Genomic DNA, 23244 nt, shown 5'->3' with positions numbered 1-23244 from the left:
GAGCCTGTCCACGTGACGTTCGCGTGACAATCTAGCGAATGTTGGACGCGAAATCGGTGCCAAAACGAGAACCGGAACGAGTATGGGTACTCGTCTCTTGTAACGAGCAGAATCTCGCGTCGTCGCTAGAACGTCTTAAATTAACTTAACACGACAGAAACTGTTTGTCACTGACGAGATGGCGATATACGAGCTTAAGCGGACAGACGAACGCCCTATGGCTGATCATAAATCAGAAACTCGGCTAGAAATTTTATCGATATCTCGATTTTGAAATTGGTGCAGAGGCTCGATGTTTCTGAAGCATTGTGTGCATGCCAAGGGGAAACTTGGAATCCGTCGATGACACGTGAAGGAGATGAGCGTTGCGTGTTCTGTTCGATGCAGGAAATTCGCACGAGAAATTTTGATGCAAATTCGAGAATTTTATTTCTACGTGGTTGATACGTCGATGATTAACGAGAGACTGGAAAATGTCGTTGAAACCAGCAAATTATTATTCCATAACGACGTCGATGATGTTAATTTTGGTGCACAAAGGTACTGTATGTAGTATTTGATAGAAATAGCGAGTAACAACGATTATAACGAGTGGTAGACTAAATAATGTGACGGTGTTATTTAATAACAATAAGTAGATATATGGCAATCTACAGGGTGGTTGGTAACTGATGGTACAAGCGGAAAGGGGGTGATTCCACGCGAAAAAAGAAGTCGAAAATATAGAATAAAAATTTTTCGTTTGAGGCTTTGTTTTCGAGAAAATCGACTTTGAATTTTCGCTCGGTACGCGTCCATTTTATCGCGTCTCGTTATAACGTACCGCACGCGTAGCGAGCGAAAATTCAAAGTTGATTTTCTCGAAAACAAAGCCTCAAACGAAAAATTGTTATTCTATATTTTCGACTTCTTTTTTCGCCTAGAATCACCCCCTTTCCGCTTGTACCACCAGTTACCAACCACCCTGTATAATCAGGTAATAAATGTTGAGTTTATTAGATGTATGAACAGAGGAACGCGTGGATAAATTGCAAAATAGAAAATATATTTTAATACAGAAGTGTAAGTACAAGTAGGAATATAATTTGAGCTGGTTCTGGTTCGCACACTAGCAGCGTTACCCTATAACTGAAAACCCGGAAGTCTGTCTACTGTCTATGGTCTGCCTTCGTCCCAGTCTATTGTCTATACGCTGTCGATGGCTTCGGTGCTTGAGAAAACTAAAAAGTTCAGATATAGAGTTTTCTTAGACGTGATGACCACTTCAACAATAAATAAATCGATAACACGTAGTAATTATTTGTTGAGGTTGAGATTGACCGATTGATGAACGAGTGGATGAATTTGTAATAGAAAATTGTATTGCGATAATTAAAGGTATAAGTATAATGTATAAGTTTATGCTGATTCAGATCATTACTCTCTTAGTGTCATTAGACGATGGAACGATAGGAAGCACGTTCATATATTTCTAGCAAAAGGACATTACCAAAAAAGTTAAACTTTGGCTAGAGGCTGCAGGGAACATAAATAGAAATCTGATTATTAATTCCTTTGTTACTAGACCTTGCAACCCAAAATATACTGTATACTAAAAGGTACAATAATATGCAGCGCTCCTTATTTAGAATATTTCTGCGTAATAGCAGTCTCCAGGTCACGGATATACATAAATAAAGATGTAAATTTTTTCTTCAAGTAATTACTTCGATATTATTGAATAGGCGATAAGTAACAATTAACGAAGTAAAAGTAAAAACCAATAAACAAGAAATAGCAGTAAGAGGTAAATAGCAAACAACGAGCAACGACTAACGTAAAGAGTGTAACGAAACACCATAAACCAATTTAATTGTACTATTTAATATTAGGTTGTACGGAAAGTTCCTTTCGTTTTATAAGGAAATAAAAGACGCACAATGTTTTCTATTTTATTTCTATTAGTTTATCGAATTATGCACGAACATAATTATAGAAATATGGATGATACCTAATTCAATAAAATAATATAAAACAGAAATTGTTGTTCGTCTATTATCAACTTATGATACGAAAGAAACTTTTCGGACAACTCAATATACTAAATAGTATTACTATTTCAATACTAGATAATGAATACTAATATCGTAACGCGTAGAAACTAGCAAGTAATCTTCGCTAGTAGTAAGAAAGAATCTATAAATAAATGAAACGACAAAGTCCGTGACGAATAAATTCATTCATCGATTTCTATCTTAACCGAATTGTCTACTCAGCATCTAATTTAGTCGGCGTATGCTGAAAACGATGGCCATGTGTATGGACTGGAATTTCATTGGAAGATGCCGGCATTTAAAATTAGCACGGAACGCGTATCATTCGCACGCATCGGTCCAAACGAACGTTCGATTCTACGTTCGCGTATTTTCACTTTTATACGTGTGCCGCGTTTCCTTGAAAGCCGATATTCCAGGAATCTACGTATCTTCAAATCAAGCCGCGTATCCCCCGCGAATCCGCTATTTGCTATTAATAAAATACGGCGGATACATGACAGGAATTTCAAATGAAATATCACAACATGGAGCCGAATGTAGGAAACGCGCGACGATATTCAAATTGCAATTAATTCCTGGCGGAGCGTTTGGAACGTCCTCGATTTTATTCCCGATCATCTCGTCGCGATTTATATCGATAATTAATTTAAGGTACAAGATGTTCTTCAAAGCTGCGTTATCTTCGATCGTGATCATCTTCGCTTCCCTTTGATTTATCAAATTTTGAGAGAGTCCTCTTCGTTGTAATCGTCCGCGAAGAATTTGCAAAGGTAGAAAACACGTGGAATCGAGAAAACGTGGCTTTCTTTTGTCAGAAATCCGCTTCCAAAACGATTCCAATCGAACTCACAACTGAAGAGTCCGCTGCGATGAACTGGCCACTCCGCTTTCCGACTTTGAGTAATTTCAGCAAACGAATAAAAACCAGCCGAAAATCGCTTCAAATCAAATGGTTTTTCGAAACTTTCGAATAAATTCATCGTCAACTAGTATTCGTAGTAATAAACTTTTGCGCAACTACGATATGAAACTTGTATCTTCTTTTCTCTTCCGATAAATACGATTTTAATATGGCAGCTGCTTTCCTATTGCCGCAAATTCCATCAATTCGTGTCGCAAGTCGACGAAATACAGTGGCGCCACGAATACCACGATAGCGGCATAAAAGACATTTTTGAAATGTATTGGAATAGAATAGAAACGTTACGACGAAAATACGAACTGCAAGTGTCATGGCGTTACGGATGTTTAATAAAGTAGAAACGTAAATCTCGACAAAGATGTACGATCTTCTGATTGGAATAGCCGTGGTTTTGATGAACGGACCAAGCCAAGATAAAGGGGTGGATGCAGCGCGCGTCCCAATGCCGAAGAATTATCATTTCCGGTGTTGGTGTCGGCTGACACGGCGCGAATTCCCGTGGAATTGGCTCGGAAACGCGGCAAATATTTCGGCAGTTGGAATTTCTTGGTGGGAGCCTTTTGACGTAGCTGGTATCTTATAAAAAGACGCGAGGCGTCGCGACGCTGCATTCGCACACAAGTGACCAGAGACTAGCAGACCTCGCGAGAATATCTTCATCGCGAATCGTACGAATCAGCACCAAACAGTATTACGGATAGTCCAGTTCCTTATTCCTCTTCTAGTTTTCTATTTCGTTTCGTCGTCTAGTTCGTTTCATCGAATTATCACAGTTCACGGCGAAACAATGTCTTCGGTAATGCTAGTGAGTATCTTCCGAGAGATTGTATTTTTAATTGGTTCGGTTGGTTATGCATGAAACAGACTGTGACTCTTCTTAGATATTTGTATATATGTAATACAGGATTTTTCAAACGTATCTATCCTTCGCGAGATTGTACTTTTAATTGGTCTAGTTGATTATGCACGATGCAGAAGCGTAACTCGTGTCAGGTGCATTTGAAGATAACTAATTATCTGTTGGTAATTAACCAGTTATAGTTTCCTTCGTTTACACTCCATAGATAATGCAGATTCTTTGGCATAATATATTTCCTTCTTACCATATGTCAGATAAATAAAAAATAAATAGCTATTCTTTGTTAATTAACCAATTATATCTTCGTCCGATTATATTGCATTAATATTTCTTAGTTTCTTTCTAATAATTAATTCCATTCTGCTCTGATAAGTAACGAATAATTCTTCTCTATTCTGCAATGGGTTATATGACACTAACGTCTTTTCTCATCATCCATATTGCTTTTTATTTTTCTATTAAATTTTCTATTCCTAGCGCGTGAAATACCTGTCGTGGTGAATTTCATAATTTGAAACTCGAGCGTCGCAGAAACTACATTACTCGTGGAGCGACCTAGTAGTTTCGGCCAGCCTTGACAGTGAACTTGCGTCTGGTCAGAGTGGGCCTATTCTACTGAACCGAACGCGTCATCGCGCCTGCACAGAGTTTACCTTCCGTGCATTTAGATTTTTCGGTCATTTGAATATACGTTCCTTCCTTAGTTCTCTTACGCTTCTCTTTGCACACGGTTAGCAAGTATCTATATATTTTCTTCTATTCTTTCGTCTTTTGATCGATCGACGTACGATGGCGATTTTCATGCAGTAAAATTTTGTTATCATTTCGTACATATTACAATGGAAGTTTCTTTGAAAACGAACGTCGCCGTTAATCTCTATCTTTTTCTAAAAATTCTACAAATTTTCTATTTTCACAGTAACGTTATAAATAGCTCCTGGTACAAATTACGACAAAATAAATTCTTGTAGAGTGGTGATCGAAATCTCGTAGCAACGAGGGATCTTTGCTAATAGTAACTCCTATAGTAAAATATAAAATACGCGATTACTATGTGGAATATATAGAATGAACGTAATTAATATTTCTAAATTATAAACCACAGGAAATCGTAACCACGCGTCAGACAATAATCCTAATATTTATTCGAGATCCGGACTCCTCGTTCCACGCAAGACCCTGCTGTGGTCATTTCTTTCGATTCGGAAAATTAATTCGGTCGTTGATTGTATACATCGGCAACAATTTGTCGAAGTGCCAGCCAGGTGTCTTATATGGTCAGGACCGCTCTTTAATGGTCGAAACTGGCCATCATCCAACGTCGTTGATTAGGCGTACCGTAGCACTGTCATCTTCCTAACACTTGCCTCGAATCCTCAGTCTCCTCCGTGCATCAGCGATAGGAACTTCAAAATTTATTCGAAACTGCAAACTTCTCACGAACGTTAGAATTTTGCACGATGAGTGACTCCGACGAAGTAAGTGATGCTCACCTGTTAACAGTGTTCGCGGACGAAACTAGTAGAACAAGACGATCGGTTTTTATCGATTATTCCTGCATTTTGAGATAAAATTGTTTCGATGCTTCGCTTTAATTATCGAATGCCACATTTACATCGGAAAGAAGTTAAGGCAATGTATTAGGTTGTCCAAAAAGTTTCTTTCGTTTCATAAGTGAAGCACAACTTTTTTATTTTATTTTATTTTATTTTTTATTTTATATTATTTTATGGATTTATATATGATACATTTTGCAGTAATAGAATAAAATGGATCAAACGTAATTCAATAAAATAATATAAAACGAAAAATGTTGTGCGTACATCCACTAATTGTTTATAAAACGAAAGCAACTTTTGGGACAACCTAATAACTCAAATCGCGATAATTTGCAACTTTTGCGTGAGAAATCATCCGTTTGACAGGTTCAGATTGAAAGAATCTTTGGATTGAAATATTTGTTTGAATAATTTTTCGTTTGCTTGTCGAAAGAGCGTTTCCAAGTGAAAGTGATACGAAATATCTCCGACGTGGCCTTAATCTCGATGATTTCTTTCGTTAAAGAAGAAAAAAATGTTGGAAATTCGATTGTTACACCGAATGGTCGTAAATACGCGCTAGATCGATGTATTTTCAAGCTGCTTTCACGATTACGCGAGGCGAATACTTTCTCAGCTGGATTATTCGAGCATTAGAAGCCCCGCTGTTGCTTCTAGCAGCGCGTCAGTTCTCGCTCGACCATGTTGTAGTCTTCTCGCGAATATTCCTGGTCGCTTCGAACGTTGCGCGTTCTACAATTTTCTCATTGCAAAGGTACTTTTCTTGCTTCGAATATTTCGTTCAATGTCCTATCGATATGTCAAAGTAACTTTCATTTCTCTTCTCCGTGACATTCGCTGCGATCTAAATTTTTCTCGTTGATGCAACGATGATCGTTCGCGAGGTGATGGAAATCCGAGGACGAAATATTTTTAATTGCAACAGTTCCGCGTAAAAATGCTCGAAACGTACAATGTTCAATGGAATTAATTTTGCAGAACAATTAAAGAATACACTTGTGCGCCTTATAACGTAAAACTGGTCAGAAGTTAAGAATTCAATGGCTGTTTCTTGTTTTCAGGAATCGTTCAGCGACAAAGTAGCGATGTTCGACCAATACGCGAACAAGCACAAAGACAAGCAGAGCAAAAATCCGTTCACATCCGGCTCGAATATCGAAAAAAGGAAATTCTCGAAAGAAGAATACGGCAGGTGAGCTAGCGTCACTTTGGAAGAAAATTCTTCCTGCACTTAAGCGACTGATCGTTATTAGTCTTCAGAAGTATAGTGTTTAACGAAATACTTGATTGAACTTCAGACCAGAAGCTGGCTCCTTGACAGATATTCGTGGTCGCAAAGCCACGGCGCACATCCTCAAAGAGGTGCTCGAACTTTGCGAGATTATTCATCAAGAGGGCACGCCGTGTCGCGATCGACCAGAAATCATCGCAATCACGTTTGGCGACCTATTCAACATTTACACCCACATCAGCGACAAATGCGTAGGACTACTGTTGAGAGCCAGGAAACAGAAGCTCGTGGACTTTGAAGGAGAAGTACTGTTTCAGGTATCACGTTATTAATAATTATATTCTCCTTGAAAATTAGAGTGCAACTACATTCGCTTTAAATCACCAATGGACACAACTCGACGTCTTTCAAATTGTTCTATTCTTTAAAAATACTTCTCCGCTTCTTTTTTTTTTTAATATACAGGGTGGTTGGTAACTGGTGGTACAAGCGGAAAGGGGGTGATTCTACGCGAAAAAAGAAGTCGAAAATATAGAATAAACATTTTTCGTTTGAGGCTTTGTTTTCGAGAAAATCGACTTTGAATTTTCGCTCGGTACGCGTGCGGTACGTTATAACGAGACGTGATAAAGTGCACGCGTACCGAGCGAAAATTCAAAGTCGATTTTCTCGAAAACAAAGCCTCGAACGAAAAATTGTCATTCTATATTTTCGACTTCTTTTTTCGCGCAGAATCACCCCCTTTCCGCTTGTACCACCAGTTACCAACCACCCTGTATATTTCTCTATTTTTTAAAAATATTCTTTATGGTTTTGCAACTACGTTCCTCGCGTTGAGCAATCAGAATGTCTTTCGCAAACAAATGATTCACGAAAGCTTAGAATCGCGCGTGACGAAACTCGGGAACGGATTAACAAATTGTACTAAAATTAATGACGAAGTTTAGCCGATAAAATGGCCTCGTAAATCAAGATTAAGACTTTGTACTCGAAACATATTGCGCTCGATTTTTCATCTTAATCGATCGCCATCGACTTATTACAGAGACGAGACGACGACGTACCCATCTACCTGGTGAAGCCCATCAACGAAATCCGGGAAATGTTCAAACAGCGGCTAAAAGAAATTGCACAGGAGACGCCCATAAGCTAACAATCGTCTTCGTCGTTCGGCGAATGAATTCCATGGTGAAGAGTCCCTGCTGCAACTCTGTGTTACCCAACGTTATCCTGTATTTATTTACGACACAGCCGTTGAAGCAACGCGAACGGCCATTGTATAGTTTGTAATTTTTATTCGAAGTGTACGTGAGACGAACGAGTGGCTGAAGTCGAAGAATGAGATGATGATGTAGGTCGATGAAGGACAAATATGTGCAATGTGATATTTCCATAGAATTATTAGGAATAAAGATTCTTTTCTAGCAAAGATTTCCTCGGTATTTCTCTCTCCCTCTGTCAATCTTAACCGTCTCGAACGATTATACTAAACAATTGTCATGACCAAACCAAAATCTCGAAAATAAACTGGCGAATCTTGAGAATCGTAGATAAAGAAGTTTCACAATATTTGGACGTAAACATTCGTACAGAGATTGCACTCTAAGAATCCGGGAAAATTACCGAAGAGTAGCGTCGGTTTAGAGCGTCTCCGTTCGACACACTGTCGATTGTCCTGGCAAATCCAATTTCTTCGCCATTTGCTGAAAAGAAGCGGGATCAGCGTAGACCATTCGCTCCGTTACTTCCAAACCTTTATTCGTACAGAGCTGTTCACGTACAACATTAAAAATAACGCAAGGCTTGCCGCCGTTTTCAGAAGAATACAACGAAATTTCTCGACGTGTACTGCGACCTCGAGCGAGAACGATTAGGCAACGTCCTTTCGTGTAACAATGGACCAAAACGACGTCCGTTTCGCTGGCATACCACCGTTGTCTTTTCCTTTCTTCTTTGAAGAAATTGCGATTGGCTCTATTTCTTTGAAGTAGAGTCCATCGTCAATCCTCTTGTTATATTCGTCTTTCCATAATTACCGCGATAATATGCTAAACTTACTAAATTTGACAAGATAACTATCGTTTCTTATTAAAAATTTCCTAAAACTTTGCGTAAAGCTTCAATCAGTGGTTTAGAAGATAGTTTGAAAAATTGGGAGAAGTGACGATACGTGGAAAATAGATGTCAAAAGGCAGAGAACGCGGGAGAGCATCTTAGAAACGAGCTTAGACGATGGAAAAACTTGGGATCAAAAGTGTCACAGTTTGCTGAAAACGACATCGTTGCGCGTTCCAACGTTCTCGTTTACGGATGACTCAGTGGTTGATTGGGTCATCGGTTTGCTGTGGATCGGTGCTGTCGCCCAATTCGAACACGTTAGCGTTTGAAAATTACGCTATCGAGGAAAAATGCGCAGCTACTTAGCCTTAACACGCTAAACGTTTTATGTATGTAAACTTTCGTCTTTTGTTCGTATACTGGGGCGCGTATTCCGCGTTTACGCGCTAAATGGAAGGCAAAGCGAAATTAATTGCGCGTTTAACGCGTCAAAGGCGAATTTTCGAAGATATCTAATTATTGCCACGTTATTACGTAATTTATTAGCAGCTAACAGTGTGTAATATTTGGACGATTTCTAGACCAACGATACACGATGCCTGTTGCTCGTTAATTCGAAAATCAGACGTTTAAACTCGTAAGAACGAAGTTCCGTATTTCTAATTCTAAAGATAACGAACTTTTTTATCAGAATGTAGCTTAGCCAGCGGGATTGTTAGTTCTTTGTAGGATGTCGAGTAAAAAATCTTGCCAACAAGCCACGAGTCATTGTGTTCCTGGCACAGACAGCGAAAGTAACCGAATCGAATTCCTCGTTACGTTCGTGTTCTCGCCAAGATTCGTAGAAATCGACTGATCGTTTCATCGAACCGTCTGATATATTAGCTACGAGCAAGGGTCTCAAGCAAGAAGAAACAAGAACAGAACGAAAACGGACGAAAGGAAGCGAGAGTAACTCGTCGGGTGGCAACATCTTCCATCGATATCGACGATAAGAAACAGGAAGCAGATGAAGAGAAAAAAGGAATCCAGGTAAAAGAAAGATAATTTCTTTGTTTTTTTTTTCTCTCCTAACAATCAGAAATATTCACAGGCAGTTAATTCCATCTTAATATTAAACCAAATAAACTCGAAAGAAGAAAAAGAAAATCAGGAAACGAAGCTGAGAAAGAAAAAGCACAGGGGATCCGGGTTTTCTTCGTTTCTGTCGATTCGAATCCTTCTCGCTCGAGAGGCGTCCGTTCGATTGTCCGAGAGGTCGCTCGGGTCAGCGACTGTCTGTGCGCTTTCTTCACGAAGAAAAATATATGTATATATATATTTAATGTCTCTTAATCATAATATATATATAATAATAATAATCAATTTCTCTCTAAATATCGCGCGTGACAACGTATCCTTTCATTACTCTTTTTATGTACAATAATTATATCTCGCGAGCTTCATCGATTTTTTTCCTTCTTTTTTTTTTCTGTGTGTGTTTTGTGTGTGTTTTAACATCGTTATTATTAACAATTCTTTTTAAATTCTTCTCTCTAGTGGCGTAAGTTTCGTGAGCGTCAGGAGGCTTCCGCGATCGTTACACCCTCCGAGTGGGTGGCACCGATCCATCGTCGTTTTAATGGAAACGACGACCGTTACGCCGGAAGCCTCCGTTGAAAGTTACGTCACCGATCAGGATATACCATTTTTATTACTTTCACTCGTCCTAAAAACGTGTACCACACGATCCAACGACAAAAGGGAGGTAACGCATCGTCGATTCTCACTGCTTTTCCACCGCGTTTCCGCCACCGGTTGTCGCCTTCGTCTTTATTTGTTACCCTTCAACGCCATTGCGAATTCCATTCTGGAGCCGAGCTTCGACAGAATTTTCAACGACGAAGTCCCTTCTGTAACTTTCGACGATCGACGTCCCGGTTTTCCTCACCTCGATCGCTGTGTCTCTCGCGGAAAATCGCTCGAGCATGTTCCTCGAGGTACGACAATTGGAGCGGAAAGAACTGTGAACTCGGTGATGTTGACAACGACGTCCTCGGTGGCTGAGAACTAGAATCATCGTGACGATCATCATCGCGGAAACGCGTGTTTCATCGCGTTTCAAGCGTTCTGCTAGACGTTCGACGGTGTCCGTTGGAGCGTTTCGTGGTTATTGGAGTATTTTTCAGATAGGAACCTTGAATACATTTCAAGGGAAAAAGTCTTTCCAGGATGATGCACAGGTGTGTCTCTTTTCAGTAGAAAATATAGAGTGTCTTTAAGGATAGCGATAAGAAGACACGATTAGAGAAAAGAAACGCGTGGAAGTTATGAGAGAGAGAGAGAAAGAGAGAAAGAGAGAGAGAGAAAGAGAGACAGAGAAAGAGAGACAGAGAAAGAGAGACAGAGAGAAAAAGGATCGAGAAAGAAGAAGGAATGGATAGAAGAAAAAAAGAAGCCAGAGGAAGAGAGAAAGAAGAAGAAAAGGAAAAGAAGAAAGTTGTTCGTAAAGAGAATGAGCTAGAAATGTGAAATAAATGGACCCGGTAATAAGTTCCTTACTCAGTTTAAAAAAAGAAAGATATCAATAATTCTGCAGTTAGTTTGCTAATTAATCGAAGAAAACATAGCTTCTTTAAAGATAAAAAAACTCTACCAGCTAACACTACAATAAATTCTACCGACGTTAAAGAAGTTATAGAATTAATGATAACGAAAAGTCGATGGTTATACCATTCGATCGTTACGCGACTCTAAAAAAAAAAAGAAACAACCATACTGTCGGTCGAAAGATTTAAATCAGCGTATTGCTCTAGATAAAACATAAAAAGATTTTTTCCCCCTTTCCATTCATGTTTTTTAATCTACTCTTCATCAGAAACCACGATTTTCAATCTCTTCATTTACTCTTCGCGGCGTTTCGGCTTCACCGACGACACGATACGACACGATATATTATGTACATATACATTCCCTGTACAAAGAATAGGAAACACGCGAACAAAATTCCTGCCAGGACCAGTAGACGATGAAACGGAAAAGCAGCGGCAGTGCGTGACACGGTAGTCAGCCAGGAAATCGGAGTAGGTGTAAAATGATAATAGAGAGCGATCTATCTCAGCTCCTCCCTGCATTACCGACGCAGTCCAGCCGCTCTAACGTTACAGCAGGTCGTGTCTCTACCCAAACATCATTCGATCTTTCATTTATCTTTCGTTCTCACTCGTGATTATCACATCGTCGTAACGTTCGCGCGAATTCCTCTGGAATTTCTTTCGACTTTCCCTGAAAGTGTTGGAATTTTGGAATTTCTCGCACGGCTCCAGTCTGGTTCCTCTCCGCTTCCACCGGTTCCACTATTTCGTGTCTTCGCTTTCGGCCGTGTCTGCTTTTATTCCGTGTCTCCTTTTCACCTAGTTTTTCGTTACAGTGTTATATTATCGTTATTAATATTGATCTTTTTTTGGTATATGGTGTGTGTACACGCGTGTATGGATTGTTTTTTGGTTCGTGCTTGGCAGAGGAATTCTGTTGCCGACGGAGCACGACGAGACAAGCCTAGGCCCACTTGTCGACAACCGCTTCGTTTGCTGCAACATAATAACACAGGCACACATCGATTAGTTCGATTCTTTCCTACACCGCGTCGCGAAGGCTTTTCAACTTGCTCGTCGATCCTTCGATCTGTCGTGCGGATCAACCGTGACAAACTTGGCAAGCTGTTCCGATTAGACGTTCGTTTGTATCTCTTTGCCTGCAACTGCCTCGAGAACTCGAGTCCTTTTTCTGGATTCTCGAAGCCCGAGCCTGAAGCTGTGATCGATCGTATCTCTTCTTTTCTTTGTTTCCGTTCTTTCTTTGCCTCGAACTTCCTCGATCATTTTTCGCACCGCCGTGAATGACGAGTACCCCCTTTGTCTCTTCGAATGTGAATTTTTCCTTCTCCTCTCTTTCTCTCTCTTTCTCTCTCTTTCTTTCTCCCTCTCTGTCTGTCTGTCTCTAAACACCCCTCTATTAGGGCGCGGTCACTATATTGAGCATAATCGGTGGAACGAGTATAGCGAAGTGTTCGATCAGTTTTTTTGTTGTCTATAGATAGAAGACATATTTCAAACATATTTTATTAATATACAATTTGTAAACTTCTTATCGGACTGCTAAACTGTTGAAATATCGACACGTTCAACGATATACATCTTGTCTTTTCCTTTATTACATATTTAATTAGCGTCTTTTTCATTGAAAACGGGGGAAGGCGAGCAACACAGAAAACCACCGATGGCAAACGTGTCAACGCACCGAGAGAACAGCCAACGAAATTAACACCCAAACCCAGGCACTCGCACCTCGTCTACGCTTGCTATGAAATTTCCTCGAAACTCGCCATACTCGTTCTACCAATGATACAGAATCGTTTCGTTCAACGAAAGCGAAGAACGCGCCCCGTCGTTTCGTAGTTTCCGTTTTGACCGCTCTTTCTCTATATGTATACGACTGTATAGCATTGTGTGTGTGGTTGGTGTATGTATGTGTGTACATATGCGTGTGTCGGTGTATAACGTGTCGATGGTATTTCATAAGATCTCTGTTTTCGGCTCGATCCCATCGGTCAGCTTGCGGGTTGTTGTTGCTTGGGTGGGTGTTGTTTAAGTGCCATTCTGACGATCTTTTTCTCTGTGTCCGGACTGCTGGCGATTTTCGTCCTATCGCGGTTCCCGAGCTTTATTTCGGCGGCGTCACAGGCGGTGCCACTGCAAGCATATCACACGTAGTCTCGATTAATTATCAAGAAACCGTGAACGGGGAACAATCACGCGCGTCAGAACATTGTTCCCCGGTTACCGCATATCCTAACAGCCGGGCCCGTAACGTCCATGTTACTTTTTGTCCCCTATCCGTCCCTTTTCTTTTTTTTTTCTTTTTTACTTCTGTTTCTCTCTTGCGTACGCGGTTCTGGTCTGTGCGTCATTCAGTTCGATTCGAACAATTTTAACCGAGATTGCTCATATATCGTCCAATCGGAATATATACGTTCGAGTTTTACGTGGAAGCTTTTTCTATCACCGCATTGCGTGGGATTTTCTAACAACCGTGGAACAATTTGTTGGCGCGCTACGAAGGATTTTCTAAGCATCGTTTCATCTATTTTATTCATTTTTCCTTACCGACAGTATTTTCTTTCTCCCGTTTAATGACGAAGTCGAGCAACACGAACCTTGCGCTTATAATTCACCGAAGCTAAAGATCGTAACTAACTGAAAACCTACGGTCGAATTTAAACTTGCCGAAAGAAACAGCTAGCAGACGGCTAAGCTTCTCGAATAATACACGAAACGCTTGAATTCCAAGTAGAAGATATTCCTTCGAGTTCATAATCCACGCGCAGTGCGTTAAACGAAAAATCATTTACCGTAAAAGATAGATGGCTACAGGAATCAACGAAGAAAAAGGAAATGGTGAAACCTACAGCCAGCAAATCGTAAGTTCGCTTTCATTCTCAAGCGAGGATAATCGCTCGAATCGTTTCACGTTATTTCCTTTTCTTCTACTGTCGTTTTCAACTGATATTGTCGTATACGTCGCGTCATGTATCGTGGCGTTTTCTCAAGGGCTGCGGGGAATAATAAGATACATAAACTAGTAGAAGAAACAATGGAAATAATAAAAACTGTTACCTGGTGGATCCACGCGTGGAGCAGCGATCTCTCCTCGGACATTACGTTTTTACTCTGTGACTGAATAGTTTTCACACATCAGCAGGCAGGAGTTAGCAAAGAAAAGTGTGTCGGGGTCAACTTCTTCGATTAGGAGTAGATTGCTTTTTTTTTTTTTTGTTCAGTCATTCAGGCCAACAGGACAGTTATAAATTGGTATTCTGTTCGTCTTTGATTTTCAAATTGTGTTTTTTTTTCTGTTCTGAGGAAGCATGCAAAAAATTCAAACAACAATTCCGAGGGGAACACAGAATGGCCGGTGATGATGATGTATAATATAACGCGAGATGGTTGTGACTGTTCGAGCTTCGAGTCGCGGATGACGATTCCGAACTGGTCCGCTTCCGGTCCCACGAGCGAACTCCCGCGAATTTCACATCCTTTCGACCATTCCTCGCACGTCCGGTCGATAACGGAGCGAGTCGGAATCCTGGAGCAATTTCTGATCCAGGCTACGGTAGTTAAGAATGGTAGAGGTCTCCAAGTGTCCATTAAACGTTCCGCGAACAAACGTTCTGCCGGTACTTCGATTTAGAAATTGAAAAAGAAGAAGAAAATACGAGAAACCGAGTGAAAAAAAGATATAGGAACGAAGTTTAAGAAAGTCACTTCGAGTGATCAAAAACCTTTATTACCTTCATCTCCAAACCTAATAAATAAACAAAAAAAGAAAAGTACTAGAAAGAGGAAAGAAAATATGTTTAAAAAAAAAAAAAAAAAAAAGAAGTACCATGTACACCCAGAAATCGCTAACAATATTAACCACGGCACGGGACGTCGTAGTACAGTAAAGGATAAGATACAAACAGATCACGGGAATGGCAGGAGAAGTGAATGAATGAGAGAGAAGAAGGTACAAATAGTCGCAGGCGTGAATGGAGACAAACACTTATTACAGTTCACATTGTATTAAGTGTTCGATGTTCGTACACGCGGCAGATGCCACTTCTCAATTATATACCGTATTCTTATCAAGTAATTTCTAACTCGTGGTAGGCCGATCAATGAAACTTCGAACACGCATTAGTAACACACCATTGTTTTTTTTTTCTTTCTTTCTTTCTTTTTTCTTTCTTATCTTTTATTACAACAAGTAACGCACTAGATCGGACCGCAGTTAATCATCGTATTGAGATTAATGATAGCCGCGATGCGATATTTATACTTTCACTTATAATTGTTGTTCCGGTCTCGATTCGAACTTCTCTGTGTATATATGTGTGTGTTTGTGTGTATGTGTACTCGAATAAATAAAAATAAACTGATAAATAAACCTTTCGATTTTTACTAACGACAGATGAAAATATCTGTCGCCCATAAATCGATCGACGTTGTCTTTTTGTTAATTTACAATCATCGATCGAAATATTGGTATACACGTATAATATATATATATATGTATATACATATATATATATAGACTGTTCTATTTCATAGCGATCCTGCGAATAACTCGCGATCGTTTATAATTCTTTATATTACTATTAACTTCTTCTTTCCGTGTACAAGATCGAACCTCGTCCCGGTTACTCGTTAAACTATGAATATACCCGGGTCTAATTAATTAGGATCATCACACACCGTGGCTCGCCACAACGTGCATCCGTGGCGATGATAGTATGCATCAAAAAAAATCATTTAATGTAGTCGCACTCTCTATTATAAGTTATTAATCATTATTATTATTAATATTATTATTATCTCATTATATCATTAGAAATAGGTACTTCCTGCACGAACGATGCGACCGTGGTTTCATCATCGTAGCTATATCGTACTAGATTAGGTTACTTGAAGCGTTGGGCAAGCTTCTTGCGAAGAAACGTGGAACTGTCAATAATTTATTTACCTCTCCCCCTCTTGCTTTTTATTTCTTCTTTTTCTTTATTATTATTAATCAATTGTTAATCAATACGTTTCGAGTTATATCTTCTTCAGGTTTGAATGAGAAGATTTATACTACGAAGGTAGATAAGTCAAAATATATATACTTATATATATATCTATTTTTTTTTTCTTTTTTTGCCTGACAAATTGCAAAATAATTTCTCGTTCGATCGTCGATCGAAGGAGATATATACTCGAAGGCGCGCGCCGATCGCGATTCAATAGTGCGATCAATTGCCCAACGCTGCATTGGCCTTCTCTTTCATCGATGGCACTCTCTACTGCTCCTCGGCTTCTTTGTCACGGATCTTTTGTCAATGAGAGTTAATTAAAAGGGAGGAAGTGAACGAAGAGCAAAAGAAAAGGAAAAGTGAAAGATGAAGAGAACACAATCCACACAATATGCAAGTACTTACAAACGTTCGAGACGTCGAGTGAACGAAAGAAAGCACGGAATTTCTCTCGTCAATGTTTATTGAGCGTTGATGAAGTGCTGTCAGACCGTTCTACTTTTCTTTTTGTTTTCTTTCGATCATCTTTTTAATATTTCTTTTTGCTTTTTCTGACCGTATCGGCACCACGATCCTCGCTGATATCTCCGTGCTGATACGACAATTAAATTCGAAGAGAGGGAAAGAAGAAAAGAGGAAAGGCTAAACATTTATAACGTTACACTTTCATTTTTCGTTTATCGACTATGTCTCGCACGAGATTATCGGAGAAAATCGTGCCGATACTTCATCATATCTCGCTGTACAAAAAGTAAATTCCGTTATTTCGAATAAAACATACAAGTTAGTGAGTTGAATACAGCCGAGAAAGGAGGGAAAAGTATGAAATAAAATAAAAGCGTGGTTTAGAGTGCGCGCACGCAGTAGCGCTGCACCTTAAGCACGTGGACAAACGGATTGTACAAGTCTTTTCGATGTTTCTTTACGAATCCTTGCTTCACGGGTCTGATTAAGTTTAATTATGTCCATACCAAAGTGGTATGGCGCCCTAACCGGTAATTAATATATATATACACATACATATATGTATATTTATATATTACACTAGTCGTTACACTGCGAATGGCGCTGTCTCACGCAGAATTAAATTAATTATATGCACTCGTCGCGTCGAACGAACGGTGGACACACAAAGAAAAAAAAGAACGGAGAAAAAAAGAGAGAACGTTTTCATCGTCTCGTCTTTTTTTGAACGCAAAAGGTACGCAAACTGATCCTCGAGGCCACATCGTCAGTCTTGTTGCGTTTGCACGTGGTCGAGGAATGGCTTATCCGATTTTTATATCTTTCGCCTTAGTTTGTTCGCCAAAAAAGAATAAAATGAAAACACGGCACTCGACTCGGCCGAATGACACTATTTTTTTCCTCGTATCTTCCTAACGTGGTACGATTTATAAAACCCCGAATGAGAGAAATGACTAAGAGACAGCAGTTAGATGCGTTAAAAAGGCCCACGTATACTCGTGACGACACCGGATCTTTCGCTTTCGCATGTGGCGCGTGTATATTATATAGCATGGGGTGTATCTGATGGCGAATCTGAACTCGAAATCTCGTTCGATGCTCGAGCATTCTTATCTACGTTGGTTGTAACAACAAGAACAACTAGGAGAAGAGAAAGAAGAAAACGACGACGACGATGATAATGAGGATATGAAAGTATTTATAGAGGAAAAGCTATGTATGCAGTTCTCTTGGACGTTCGACTGAGCAACGTTTGTAACGTGTCAAGAACTGATCTAACACATTTATACTGTCCAGGGTAAATAACATTCATAACATTCATTTTTACAATTTCTTATATGTGAAAACTATATCGTGTCTCTGTACAAAGAAAAGAGAGAAAAAATAGATTATCGGACAGTGAACGTTCGTGATGGTGTCAACTCTTTCATCGCGGTGATCCACTTTAGTCGACTTATTGATTATTCATATGATAACGTGTACTTTCGTAGAAATGATATATTATTCAAATACGCTAAAACTATCGTCCGCTATTTACCTATAATTCCACAATGAAAGAGTCAAGTGAAGAGATTCCAATGCCTTGAACTGTCGGCAATTGTTGTTAATAGGAACAAAGATATACTTCCTGATCGAGCGTTCTCGTGTTCAGACCACCATCCTGAGGGAGATTAATATGACGAGACACGGACTGTCAAAGACCATAGATCAGTGTCGAATTATTTCGTTTTTGTATCTTATACGCACGAGCCTTTGCAGTCCGCGTCCGGTGAATTAGTGGTATTACAAATCTATTACGTGGCATCGATTGTTTAGACACAAATCACATCCAGTAAAGTACACGTGAAGGTAACAGCGTGGATGCAATGATAGTGCAAAGATGTTAGGATGATCCTGCCGTGCTAACGTAATTCAAAGGTAAAGTTTAAAGTATACGTAAATTTCGTTTTTTACCTGTACACTGTTGAAGTTGACTCTTACTTGTACCAGGCTAAATATCGAGTAATTAAAGAATGCCTTAAACAGATGTAACAATTGAGTATCATCAAGGAAATAGGTAAAGCACAGCAGGATTCGAAAACCATTGATAGTGATTGTTCTACGAGGTGAATATTCTTGTTTTGGTTAGGATTTACCATCGGTAGTACGGTTGTGCATGCAATTACTTGTCTACGAGGGAAGGAAGACATAGTTAATAGACGGGTTCAAAGGTGAGATCCATTAATTTTTCAACTTCATGCACAATCTCTGCGTTGATATTTCAGCAACGGGTTAGGCAGTTCCAGTTTTGTCGTCTTGATCGAAGGAGACACTCCAAGTGCTAAGGATTAACGAATAACAACAAGTGTTTTAAGAACAAGCAACAACAAAAGCGGCTAGAGTTAGATAGAAAGATAAACAGTGAGAGAAAATTAAAATTAGGAATAAATACGGCATGGAAAATATAAAACATCTAAGGATGTTCTTCAAGTAAAAATGAAAGGAACAAAATTGTATGATGTGTGTGCTGCTGTGCGTTAGAAAAGTTAAGTGCCCAAAAATAGAACTACCGCAAAATATCGTGCAACATGCTCTCTAGGACTCTATTCTGTCGATGTTTTAACTAATTCAAAGAGAATTTTGATATTCGACTTTACTTGCAATAACTTGCTTCTCAGTTATAAAACGCTAAGACATCGTCAGATGTGCAGTACGTATAAAACAGTAATATACAGGCTACACAGAATTGAAGGTATTACCACAAACTATCGATGAATAAATTAATGTTTTAGAAGTGCATTGTGCTCAAATATCATGCAATGTGTATACGTTTTAACAACAGGGTTAGGGAAACGGGTGTACTAATGTATCAAGGTTAGAAAAAACATTGGTGGGTGTCGTTTCTTTCTTTTCTTTTGTTGGGGAGGGAAAGTTAATGTTTAAAAGGCACTCGTAGAAAATAATTTAACAATCACAATAGTTTTGATTGCGCGGGGTCTCTTTTTTATCACTCGAAGCCACTGAAACCCGTAATATGATTGTAGAGCGACTTCAGGGTACGGTGTGATGCGGGCATGGTGGGCCTTGGTGGCAAATCTGTATTGGTTGTACTAACACCATGCACAACAGTCAAACTGGTTAAAATCTCACTTAAACGCACTTCAATTAATAACTTATCTTCGAGGCTTCCCGGGCAACGGGGAAGAACTTCGGTTTTTGTTTAAATGCAATTGCAAGTCCGAGAACTCAGTTGCAAAATGTTTTCCATAGGAAAAACACTGTCTGTTAGACTAAATGTTTGTTTTCACGGACGTTCTATATGGGACAAATACTTAATAGTCCAAAGAACACAGCCCACATTAGAACGATCCAAAGCACTGAGTCAATTGGATTCTCACCATCTGCGAACTTTCTGGCAATGAACTTAAGAGTTTCGTCGAGAAGTACCACTGGAATGGAGAACTTCATAACGGTAACCCACTCCTCGCCCGTTAGAGGAGTAACTTGGAATACAGACTAAAACAAATAATAATTTATGTTATTACATTACATCCATATAAGAACAGTGAGAAAATGAACAGCAGTTCTTTTTGTTGCATCTTTATATACCGAAAGGACGTCGATGTAAAGGATGACAAAGTGGAGTGTGAAAGAAAGAGCCATAGAGGCAATGAGCCACATGTTAGACCAGGGCGGCATAGTGACGAGAGACTGATTCTCAGATAAACTGAAAGGAAATAAAAAGAAAGTAAAGTAGAAATTAATATAAGTTTAAACGTTTACAAGAGGAGATTCGTTTGTATGGTATCACCTGTTCATAGCATTCAACATTTCAATGGTTACGAGTACAGACAGAGCCATCGTCATGGGATGAGGATCTGTGAAGATCTTGCAATTAACGCCTTTGAATTCATCGCCACCACCCAAGCACGCCAAGTGATGAGTCTGGAAATCACAGCAATTATCGTTACGATGACGTATCAAGAGCATCGACTAATATGATAATTACCAATTGATAATAGCTCATCTGCGGTCCATGCGGACTGTACATGAACCACCACGCGGCTGATCCAACAGTCGCAGCACCTACATATCCACCAATAGCCATATAGCGGAAGAACAACCAACCAGAGATGAGAGATTCGTCGGCTTTACGAGGAGGCTATAATATTATAAATATAATTATAATTTCCTTTTACATTTTCATAAAATACAACTTATTTACTTGACAACGTTACCTTGCTCATAATGTCCAAATCAGGTGGATTAAAACCGAGTGCAGTAGCTGGAAGACCGTCAGTTACCAAGTTGACCCACAAAAGTTGTACAGGGATCAGAGCTTCGGGAAGACCAAGGGCGGCAGTCAAGAATATACTATAATTATCAAGAAGAATTAAGTAAGTTGTTTACCGTTTCTTTAATCAATATTTGACACACATATTGGTTTATCCGTACAAACCTTACGACTTCACCAATATTGGAAGAAATCAGATAACGAATGAACTGTTTCATGTTGTTATAGATGGCACGACCTTCCTCAACAGCGGCGACAATGGAAGAGAAGTTATCGTCAGCTAATACCATCTCAGAGGCAGATTTCGCGACAGCGGTACCAGAACCCATAGCAATACCAATCTCGGCTTTTTTCAGAGCAGGCGCATCATTTACACCATCACCAGTCTATGATCGTGAAAGGAAAAAAAAATAAAAAATAAAAATAAAAATCACGACTTACATTTCTTACGATATATAGACAGTATCGATTAAATAACCTACCATAGCCGAAATTTCATTCATGCTTTGTAAGAACTCAACGATCTTGGATTTGTGAGCGGGTTCTACACGAGAGAACAGACGAGCTCTGGCGCAGGCAGCCTTCTGTTCCGACGAAGGAAGATCATCGAATTCACGTCCAGAGTACGACTTTCCGGTCGTATCTTCATCTTCACCGAAGACACCGATACGTCTACAGATGGCTTCAGCAGTAGCCTTGTTGTCGCCAGTAATGACAATAACACGAATACCAGCGGCACGACACCTGGCAATCGAGTCAAATACTTCCTTGCGAGGTGGGTCAAGCATACCAACGACACCGATGAAGGTGAGGTCCTTTTCGTACGTGTAGAACTTCGTGGAGTCATCAAGATCCATATCGTCGGGTTTCATTGGGTGATCAGCAGTGGCAAGAGCCAGACAACGCAGAGTGTCTCGGCCAGTACCATATTGGCGAGTCAGATCCAATATACGATTTTTCAGAGTAGATGTAAGAGGAACCTTGGTAGATCCAACACGAGCGTGCGTGCACCTGTCCAAAACACCTTCTGGGGCGCCCTTAACGAACAATTTCGGTCCAGTACCCAATTTAGTTGGTTTCAAGGGTGTACAGTAAGAAGACATAGATTTACGATCGCGAGAGAACTCCAGAGTGAATTCTTTCTTCCATTTCGTCTCCATGTCTTGTCTAGCAGCGATGGCCGTGTTACGCCTATCCAGTCCGCTCTTAGAGACACCGTACGGATTGATCTTCTCCGCAAGAACGATAAGAGCAGTCTCTGTTGCCTCGCCGACCTTCTCGAATGCTTGTTTGAATTCGTTGAAATCGATAGCGGAGTCGTTGCACATGATACAGATCGTACCGACTTCGTGAAGAGTTTCGTAGTCCTGACCACGAATCTTCTTGCCTCTCAAGAAAATCTCACCAACTGGTTCGTAGGTCGAACCAGTGATCTCGAATTCGTGGAAGCTGCTGTCGTTGCCCTCGATCTTATCGAAGATGAACATTCTGTAACAATTTGTAAATTCTTAGAGAAAAATATACAAGAATTAATTATTGGCCACAAAATCATCATTATGAACGTTCGACTAGTGCCACGTTGGTACCACGAAAATTTGAAAATTCCCAAATCAGCATAAAAATTACGAACATCGTGCTAATAGTCCATCGACATAACTTACCGGCTAACAGACATCTGGTTGGTGGTCAAGGTACCAGTCTTGTCCGAACAGATGACAGAGGTACAACCTAAGGTCTCGACGGATGGCAAGGATCGCACGATGGCGTTCTTCTTCGCCATACGACGGGTACCCAAAGCCAAGCAAGTGGTAATTACAGCCGGCAAACCTTCGGGAATGGCGGCTACGGCCAGGGCAACGGCGATCTTGAAGTAGTAGATGGCTCCCTTGATCCAGGATCCACCATGAGCGGGATCGTTAAAGTGGCCAATGTTGATAGCCCAGACAGCCACGCAGATCACGGAGATAACCTTCGATAATTGTTCGCCAAACTCGTCCAGTTTCTGTTGCAGAGGCGTTTTGATCTCCTCGGTCTCGGACATCTCGGTACGGATCTTACCAATGGCGGTGTTCAGTCCAGTTCCAATGACGACACCGCGAGCCTTACCCGCGGCTACGTTAGTACCAGAGAACAAGATGTTCTTCTTGTCCTGTGTGACGAAAGGAAAATAAAATTATTACGGAAGGAAAAAGTAAGATGGAAATAAGATTATGAACGTTTTATCAATTTTGGTCAATGGTCTGATCAGTT

General features: G+C 40.0%; 2 protein-coding genes across 7 annotated transcripts in view; one reads left to right on the top strand and one right to left on the bottom strand.

Moving 5' to 3' along the window:
* Positions 1-3548: 3548 nt before the first annotated feature.
* Positions 3549-8038, top strand: LOC117241775 (actin-binding Rho-activating protein-like). 2 transcript variants are annotated; one of them, XM_033507884.1, is made up of 4 exons: positions 3549-3763; positions 6438-6568; positions 6675-6924; positions 7653-8038. In XM_033507884.1, exons 1-4 carry the CDS (start codon positions 3746-3748, stop codon positions 7758-7760), a joined length of 507 nt encoding a protein of 168 aa, XP_033363775.1. In that variant the 5' UTR covers positions 3549-3745; the 3' UTR covers positions 7761-8038. The 2 variants fall into 2 exon arrangements, with proteins under 2 accessions (XP_033363775.1, XP_033363776.1); XM_033507885.1 differs by lacking the exon at positions 3549-3763 and adding an exon at positions 5126-5295.
* A 3468-nt stretch (positions 8039-11506) lies between these two features.
* The window catches only part of LOC117241735 (calcium-transporting ATPase sarcoplasmic/endoplasmic reticulum type), a 52263-nt gene continuing 40525 nt past the window's right edge, over positions 11507-23244 (bottom strand). For 3 of the 5 annotated variants that reach the window (XM_033507777.1, XM_033507776.1, XM_033507778.1), the window contains 8 exons: positions 22656-23143; positions 21477-22482; positions 21160-21380; positions 20939-21074; positions 20710-20862; positions 20512-20645; positions 20310-20427; positions 20016-20216 (listed from right to left, as the gene is read on the bottom strand). In XM_033507777.1, coding sequence (XP_033363668.1) covers positions 20016-20216; positions 20310-20427; positions 20512-20645; positions 20710-20862; positions 20939-21074; positions 21160-21380; positions 21477-22482; positions 22656-23143 — 2457 coding nt within the window. Of the gene's footprint in view, positions 13396-19595; positions 20217-20309; positions 20428-20511; positions 20646-20709; positions 20863-20938; positions 21075-21159; positions 21381-21476; positions 22483-22655; positions 23144-23244 lie in introns of those variants that run through there. The other 2 variants (XM_033507780.1, XM_033507779.1) reach the window with 2 other exon arrangements.

Source organism: Bombus vosnesenskii, unplaced genomic scaffold (genome assembly GCF_011952255.1).
Source record: "Bombus vosnesenskii isolate JDL3184/JDL3185 unplaced genomic scaffold, Bvos_JDL3184-5_v1.1 scf7180000016261, whole genome shotgun sequence".
NCBI classification, from domain to species: Eukaryota; Metazoa; Arthropoda; class Insecta; order Hymenoptera; family Apidae; genus Bombus; species Bombus vosnesenskii.
Note: the sequence above shows the minus strand (reverse complement) of the source record. Positions and strands in the feature narration are given on the sequence as shown.

Coding starts and splice junctions, on each gene's coding strand:
- LOC117241775 (XM_033507884.1), top strand. Junction 6,569..6,674: donor TCGAAAGAAGAATACGGCAG/GTGAGCTAGCGT, acceptor ATTGAACTTCAG/ACCAGAAGCTGGCTCCTTGA. Junction 6,925..7,652: donor AAGGAGAAGTACTGTTTCAG/GTATCACGTTAT, acceptor GACTTATTACAG/AGACGAGACGACGACGTACC.